At 35.9% G+C, this 8,360-nt stretch overlaps 1 protein-coding gene and 1 long non-coding RNA gene across 2 annotated transcripts; both read right to left on the bottom strand.

Moving 5' to 3' along the window:
* Window positions 1-611: 611 nt before the first annotated feature.
* Window positions 612-3,802, bottom strand: LOC117295365. The gene is made up of 2 exons (XR_004519682.1): window positions 3,464-3,802; window positions 612-3,425 (listed from the first exon to the last, which is right to left on the bottom strand). It is a non-coding gene; the product is annotated as an uncharacterized LOC117295365 (long non-coding RNA).
* Window positions 3,803-4,035: 233 nt separating this feature from the next.
* Window positions 4,036-8,190, bottom strand: LOC117295777 (probable 39S ribosomal protein L24, mitochondrial). Its single transcript, XM_033778526.1, has 6 exons — window positions 8,105-8,190; window positions 7,055-7,447; window positions 6,764-6,859; window positions 6,126-6,229; window positions 5,106-5,242; window positions 4,036-4,559 (listed from the first exon to the last, which is right to left on the bottom strand). The coding sequence occupies exons 2-6, from the start codon at window positions 7,265-7,267 to the stop codon at window positions 4,423-4,425; spliced, it is 687 nt and encodes a 228-aa protein (XP_033634417.1). The 5' UTR covers window positions 7,268-7,447; window positions 8,105-8,190; the 3' UTR covers window positions 4,036-4,422.
* Between the last annotated feature and the right edge of the window lie 170 nt (window positions 8,191-8,360).

The following is an 8,360-nucleotide window of genomic DNA, read 5'->3' as shown; positions in this document are numbered from 1 at the left end:
TGGTGTTACGCAGCATTACTGTGAGTCCTATAAGACTTTAAACAAATCTCTATTTTGTAAATTTTTTATAATATTTTGATGTTGAAGTTTATAACAGCTAGTGCAGTGACAAGCGATTTGGTCTATTTTTTAATAAAGTTGTTTAATTCCAACAAATGTAAAGGTTGCTAAGAGATCAGCAAAATATAAAAATGTGTTTTGTTTTCTTGAGAGTGGAATGAGGTGGTACATGTAGTTGGTGTTTTGTCTGTAAAATTTGAAACTCTTAGCCAGTATGATTTAATCACTTTAAACAATATTATGAATGCATTATATTTTAAGTCTTTTAGTTTATCATTGAGACAAACTTCTTCATAACTTTTTGTAAAATTTATTTGAATATTAGTTTGAACCCAGAGTGCATGCAAGAGTAAATACCTTTGGTGTTTGGTGTTGGAATCGTTTGATGGTTTTAATCCTATATAAATGCAGATACATACATTAAAACTAACCTGTGGAAATGTTATTACATTTAAACATAACCACATTACTTTGAAGTGTAGTGATTTTCAAAATGCTTTATACCCCAGTAAGTGTTTATTGCCATTAATTTAAAGAGTGATGACCAAAAGTATACCTTCCCTATAACTAGAAATATCATATCTCGCTCCAAAACCAAGGTACACTTTGGGTTTTGAATTTGTTTTGGTCGGACTCCATTTTACACATCAATATTTGTCTACGTTAAAAAAACAAAAAACAGATGGCAACACTAAAGGTAATAGTTAAACAAGTCAATTAAGATAGCTTTGTATATCTGTTGATATATAAAAATGTAGAAAAGTTACAATGTTGTTAATGTGGTTTCTAAGAACGTTTTCCTTAAAAAAAAGACCAATATCTTTAATTTAATTTGTTTGCTTTTTGAAACATTATTTATTACTCAGAAAATGTTATTGATTTATTAACCAAGATTACTCTATTATAAAAGAGCTTTCATTTTGTTGCAATGTTGTGTAACATAAGAGATTGACAAGGGTAATACACCATGTGACTGCCTGTGACATCACATGTTTAAAAGAGCAACCAATCATGGAGTTGCTGCAGGCACGATTAGTACACAGCCAGACAGCTCGATTGAAGAAAACATAAACTTTATGGAGATTTATGGAGATGGAGACTGTCTGATTTGTATCTACTTTTGATATAAAGAAAGAGACATCTCAAACTTTCTTCAGCTGTTGAATTTGTAGAAATTACTACATAAAGTTTTCCATATGACCTGTGTAGTAATTTGCCTGCTGGAAAGGCTCTGGAATGTCCAAGTCGTGGTCTATACACCTACAGGGGCCGATCTCACAAAGGGCTAAGATTGATCTTAATTGTGCATCACTCTTAATTGCTTAGTGTTGTCACAATATGCTTGAACTGTGACATCATATTTTACTAAGCAATTTAGCGTGATACTTTCTAACAATAATTTTTGACAACTAATCTTAAAGTTTGTCTTATATATTAGTGCTTTGTGGAATTGAGCCCAGCAACGATTATTGTGTAATAATAAGAGGGCTTTCTCATTAATGCTGAATATTCCTGCCTAAAATGTTGAATCGTAATCACTTCTTAAAAAACTTGTAAGCACTTATTTTGAGCTATTTTTTTCTTCCTGAACTTCAGTTTTAGTTAGCAGATAGTGTCCATTATTGTAAATACATTTATAACTAAGCATTCATACCTCTACACTATGGATTTATAACAATATGAGGTGTTTTGCTGTGTAACCATCGGAATATATCTTGTAGTTAGTAAAGCTGGGTTAGTAAATAACTTTTCGTCAGTTTTTGCTCTGGTTGTCTTAAAGGAATCAACAAGTTTCTAAGAGATGTTCTTGGAATTCCACCATCTTCTTGATTCATCCCAAACTTGTTCCTTATCGTAAGTAATCAGGGGTCGATTTCACAAAGAGTTAGGACTCGTAAGAGATATCAAAAGTGTACAGCTAGTCCTAAGTTAGGACTAGTAACTCGAGATAAGACTAGTCCCAACTCTTAATGAAAACCACCACAGAGCTTTTTAAAAAGGATCTTGACTTGAAACAGTTATAAATAATGTTTTCCTTATAAATGTCAAGTGCCAAAAGAAGTGTGCAGTAACTACCCACATATGTTTGAACAAAGTTTAAGATTGATTTTTTTGTGTGCAACAGTTGTAGAACTGTATTTCAAACTGTAACCTTTGTGTGTAGACCACAAGGGATAACCAGAACATAGGGGTGTCAGAACATAGAGCAAGCAACCTCAAAAACAGTGTGCGTGCTATGAGTTGAACATTTTACCAGAAAATTTTTTTTCTGATGTTGCTCCAGGAGGGCGTTTCAATGCAATTGGATTCAATTCAATTCAATGAACATAGGGTCAGCAAGATAATTTAGCAAGCGTGCAGTTCGCTTGACTTAAGGATTTCTCACTTTTGCCTATTTGTATGAAGTCTGGGCTAACACTGAATTTGAAAGTCAGCAGTAACATCAAAGTGAATAGATGGCAATTTGCATTCGGGGATAAAGAATATTAATTTTGGTTCAAATTTGGTTCAGGTCTATGTATATAGAATATAGATTGGATCAGTGCCTGAAAGATAAATGTGAACAGTTATCATTCTTATTAATGCTGTGTACATCATAGTTTTATTACTTCACATTGCTGTTTTTATCTAAATTCAATGGATTTAAAAGTTGCATATTATTTTTTGTTTCATGTACACCAATTTGTGTGTAATTATCCATTATTTGTAAAGCGCTTAGATAATTATTGCTAATTATTAGGCGCTATATAAATCGAAAGTTATTATTATTATTATTGTACAATGTATTTTATAAAGTGAAAGCAGCTGTTAAATTATTCCACATCTTGATCTGTTGTTTAGTTTGGTGTGAAATGATTAAATTTGAGCTTTCAGAAAGAACTTTGTCCGCCGATAACCATCCTCCCCCTTGACATCCGAATTGACATTCCATATTATGGATCTATCATCTTAAGGTCATTTAGCCTTCGAGAAAGACTCAGCTGGGGTTGAAACTTCAGGCCGTTTAATTTGTTTTGCATGTATATTATATGTCCTTTTGGTTGGTTAGCAGTTTGCAACAGCCAATTCCCCTTTTAGTATTAAGTATCATCAATTTGATCAGGTTGATCAGTAGTTTCTTTCTATGCCTTTTGTGAACACTGGTTCGAATCCCACCTTGGACCAGTGCAGCCTTGCATTTAGAAATGGTGTTTCATTCCCTACCTGGTTGCGTGGGTTTCCCCCCTGGGTATTCCTCACACATCTAAATGGCCTCTCTGTGGTTGACCGAGAACACACTGTCGGTCTTAGTTTCCGATAAAAGGTATAAACAAAGAAACACAAAGGAAAGAAAATCAATATTTGTGTACATTTCTTTAATAAGACTCATCTTACGAAATCATGTATACTTTTCTTGAAGTACATCATCAAGCTGCCCGAAAGATAGACTGATCAAGTCTAGGTTTCTCAATTACCAATCAATAGGGTAATTAGATCATGTTGTTCAAAAAACAATAAAATGATTTCAATGACATTTAGCCTTCATCTGTGATGACTCTTGAGCAAGGTACTCTACCATAATTGCTTCTCTACACCCAGGTGTACAAATGGGTACCAACGAGAGCTGGGAGTGACCTATCATTTGAACTGGCAATCTTGTCCAGGTGGAAGCAAAAATATTCTCAGTCGCTTAAAGGAACACGTTGCCTTGGATCGGACGAGTTGGTCTATAAAAAGTGTTGTAACCGTGCATATGGTTGGAAAGACGTTTTAAAAGTAAAATACAACGATCCACACAAGTTTGCCTCGAAATTGCGTGGATTTCCTGTTACTGTGAGAACTAACATGGTCGGCCATTTATGGGAGTCAAAAATTTGACTCCCATAAATGGCCGACCGTGTTAGTCGATGAGGTAAAAGGAAAACCGTGTAATTTCGAGGCATGTTTGTGTGGATCATTGTATTCTACTTTTACAACATCTTTCTACCCATATGCATTTTATAACAAACGGTTACAAACGCTTTTCAAAGACCAACTCGACCGATCCAAGGCAACGTGTTCCTTTAATGCAAATGAAACCAGATACAAACGGTTGCCTGATGAGCCATACACTGGGTCGGACAGATTTGAATTTACTAAAAGCCATCATCACACTGACTAAATGCCAGACTGGTCAAGTCTAAATTTCAACTTGGTGAAAATAAGTTTACACTGCCTGGTGTCCATCTGGTATTTCCACTTGTCGCCAATTTGTTAGTTTTTAGCTTGTGTCCATTTAATGTGAAGCCTTCAACATGAGCTGGCAAAGTGGTGGACAGAAAAGTTTTGTTGTTCCCGATATAAAAGCACAAAAACGCTTTCATCAGAAGTTTAGCTGTCCGTTCAGTACCAGTATGTTTTAGCTGTTTTCCGTGTTTCTACGATGTTATTGGCTTCCATTAGATCTTCTTCAACAGTCTTTAATGATGGCTTGTATGTTCTCTCACAAACATCCTTCAGAACTGTGTCTTTGGGTTGCTCTGCAAAATGGGAGAAAACGTCAAACAGAATTTGTCAAGTTGTTACCCTTCAAAAGTTTCCCAGTGACTTTAATATTTTCCAGTGGAAGTGCTCTTTGCAAAATGAAAATGGCCTTGACCTCTTTTTTTTACGGCCTGAAAGACTAGGCAGTTTGGCTGGCATGTGGCCTAAATCCTCCACTATCCTCTTCTCCTATGTCACTACATATCAAATGGTTTGGACTTGGATGAAATGACTGATTCCATGATACGCAATTGTTATGTGGGCCTCATCAGTCCTGAATCCTTCCTTTTGGCAATTGGGTATAGAAGGAGTTGGAGCTGTGAGGGTTTCATAAACCTCGCCCAAGTTGTGGAGAGCTCTACCATCTTCTCTTAGAACAGCTGCTACCATGGAAAATTTTCAAATCTCAAAACCCTCCTTTTCCAACTTGCATTCACTCATTATCTGTAACTTTCAGTGTTGTCAAGCGCATTGAGATTTCCTCCAGTTATGTTTTGCACTATATAAGATTTATCTATTATTACTAATGCTTAGTTTCGTACCAATATAGGATTCCTTTGTCTTGTAGTCTTTATGTTCGTTAGCGGTGGGTGGGATGGGTATAATTCTTCCAGTGCGTTTAGATACTCTTACTTGATCGCCAGCCTCTGTGAATCGAAAATCTATCTCTGCTGGTTTGCTGTAAGAAATATAATGGAGAGATTTAAGTTGTATAATACAGTATAATGATCTGTGAGTGTTTTGTCTAAGTCTTTCTCGTCAAGGGAACTCGCAAACTCCCACAAGGGGATATAAACACGAAGCTGGCAACAGCCAATCTCTGTTGTACAAACATTGGTAATGAATTGCACAAATCAAGAAATTGTAGTAACTAGAAGACAAAACTTGTTCTAAATTGTGAAATCAGCGTTTAGCTTCGTACAGCGTTTTATTTAAAATAATGTTGGGTTGAACAAAGACAAATTGACTACAGCTATATTGAATATGCAACCCCCGGATTACCTTGCCAGCCCTCTACTGACTGACCCATTTAGCCCGTTATGTTGGCGGTCTCACTATTTAGTTTTGATTAAAGCCATTATACACTTTCGGAACAGAAGAAAAAATAAAAGTTCACAGATTTACAAATAACTTACAGGGTTTACAGAAGGTAATGGTGAAATACTTCTCTTGAAATATTATTCCATGAAATGCTTTACTTTTTGAGAAAACATTAAAACAATTATCAATTCTCGATAGCGAGAATTACGGATTTATTTTAAACACATGTCATGACACGGCGGAACGTCCAGAAACAAGGGTGGGTTTTCCCGTTATTTTCTCCCGACTCCAATGACCGATTGAGCCTAAATTTTCACAGATTTGTTATTTTATAATATATAAGTTGTGATACACGAAGTGTGGGCCTTTGGACAATACTGTTTACCAGAAGTGTCCAATGGCTTTAAGACATAATTTTGAGGTATGTTGTGGATGATCTTTTCCCCAAGAACCAATAATGGTGATACAGACATCTCTATTAATGTGGTCTACTTTAGAAATACTTCAAGATTGCAACTTACTTATCTGATGGATCAACTAGTCCGACATCATGAATATTCAAAGGTGCTTCACTAGCGACATATGTTCCATTGTACCCTGGCATCTTACCAATGTATCTATAATGCTATAAATCACATTAGAAAGAAATAACACATTATCACACAGCATGGACTATGTGAATGATAGAAAAATTATTTTTAGAACTTTTAGAACAAACACCCCTCTTGCTAGCTAGTTAAGTTCTGTATCCTGGTTGGTTGAAACAAGGTCATGAGGAGTTTAACTAATATAGGCTAGTTTATGAGATTTGAGCCACTGTGAACTAGACACGCTTCAATTCAAGACCAATGTTCAAGACATCGTGCGTGTGTAGTCTAAAGCGGGCAATAGACTTACAATTTTTGACTTGTTACAGAACAGTTTCTTTTCTTATTTCATATTTTGGACCGATGTGTGTAATTGATCACTCTTCTAGCCACTCACAGCCCCAAGGGAGGGGGGGGGGTTGAAATGCTCTAGTGACCTGATCATGCCAGTCCGTTTATGTGTATACCATACCAAAGAGGTTTTACAATCATTATGACATCACTTATGAGCCAGATTATTTAGTTTGTTTGTAGAGATTTGGAAGTATGTTATTAATTAATGTTGTACTTACACAGTTCAGTCCCTCAACGACGACCCAGTTCCTTTCTTTAATGACGTCGTTAATGATTCCTTGTTTACCGGCATCTTTTCCTTTCAGAATTTGAACCTGTAGTGACAACAAAGATATTATAAATACCATGTATGTACTTAAGAAATTCCCAAAGATTTAAAGATCAATTACAAAATAAATCATTTGATTTCATTTCCTAATCCTCTGACATTGCAACGATATTCAATTCATACATGTCACTTTGAAATACTAGTTTACAAGCAATCCTCTTAATTTAATGAATGGACTCACAAAATCTCCTTTGAAGAACTTCCAGTCTTTGATTGGTTCAACTTGAACCTTCTTGCGGTCTCGTCCTGGCATATTAGCAACTTGAGATTGAATTGTCCATGGTCGCGACATTCCGTAGCGGAAATGTCGATTTATCTTCTCCCAGGATGGTTTGTCCTTTGAACTTGAAGAAGCACGACGAGCCATAAGAAGTAGTTGTGTCAATCTCACCATGATGAGGTCACTGATGAGGCACTGTTGAGGTCAACGATGAGGTCAACTTTGAGGCCACTGATGCCCGAGGTCACTGGAGAGGTCACTGATGAGGTCACTGATAATTGTACGGCCACAGATGAGATTACTGATGCATGATGGGATCACCGATGTCTGATGAGGTCCTAAAGTAAATAGATGCTTTTGAAGGGGGCACAGACACGTCGTCTTGTTAATTTTATGTTACCAGATATAAAGAGTAATACATGTATAGTATTGACAGTCCAGTAATAAAATTTTTACTTTTATTAATAAATTAAATTTAAATGTTTATTTGGGGTAATGACAATGTGGTATTACTGGTAATGAATTACCCTGACAAAGTGGTGTCATTGGTGTAATGTTCGAAAGGTTACTCTTTATAGTTAATATTTATTTAATAAAAATTGTAAAATGCATCCTGCAAAATGATTTCATCTGAAAAGCCCCCCCCCCCCCACGCCCATGTCAGATAATGCATGATAGTTAATGCGAGTTTTGCGTTAGTGAGTTGAGACTGAGAGAAACACACTACATCATCATCCAACCAGAGCAAACCCATCTCGCATTTAGTTGGCAGAAAATATGGATAACATTCCGTATGGCGCCACCACTTTTTCACTAATTTTTACAAAAAAGGATATCTCATTGAGGTAAATTAGATACTTTATTATTTCATATCGAATGAAAAAGTGGTGGCGCCATACGGAAACTTTTCCGAAAATATTTACTTTTGCCTACAAACATTTTAATTAACTATCTTCTTCGTCATCACAATTTTCTATTTAGAGCCCAATACACATTAATTAAACGACTTACTTGGATGATTTTCGTTCATCAAAATGAACCAGTCTTCGCTCTCCTGACCTGGTCGGGGGCAGACGGCAATTTTTTTGTATGTCAATAGAGGGCCACACTGAGCTTATTTATTTTTGACCACATGGGGGCGCTTTCAAAGGCGAATTCCTTCGACTTTTCATCACTTTAGCTGCCCGGTGTTGTTATAATTATTGTATCAATTATTTTGGCAAGTAACAAATAAATTTAACAAGAGTAAACAAAAATACCATATTAT

Source organism: Asterias rubens, chromosome 10 (genome assembly GCF_902459465.1).
Source record: "Asterias rubens chromosome 10, eAstRub1.3, whole genome shotgun sequence".
NCBI lineage: Eukaryota > Metazoa > Echinodermata > Asteroidea > Forcipulatida > Asteriidae > Asterias > Asterias rubens.
This window is presented reverse-complemented; position numbering and strand designations above follow the sequence as displayed.

Coding starts and splice junctions, on each gene's coding strand:
- LOC117295777 (XM_033778526.1), bottom strand. CDS start 7,267: ATGGTGAGATTGACACAACTACTTCTTATGGCTCGTCGTGCTTCTTCA. Junction 6,860..7,054: donor AGTTCTTCAAAGGAGATTTT/GTGAGTCCATTC, acceptor TTGTCACTACAG/GTTCAAATTCTGAAAGGAAA. Junction 5,243..6,125: donor CTAGTTGATCCATCAGATAA/GTAAGTTGCAAT, acceptor TATTTCTTACAG/CAAACCAGCAGAGATAGATT.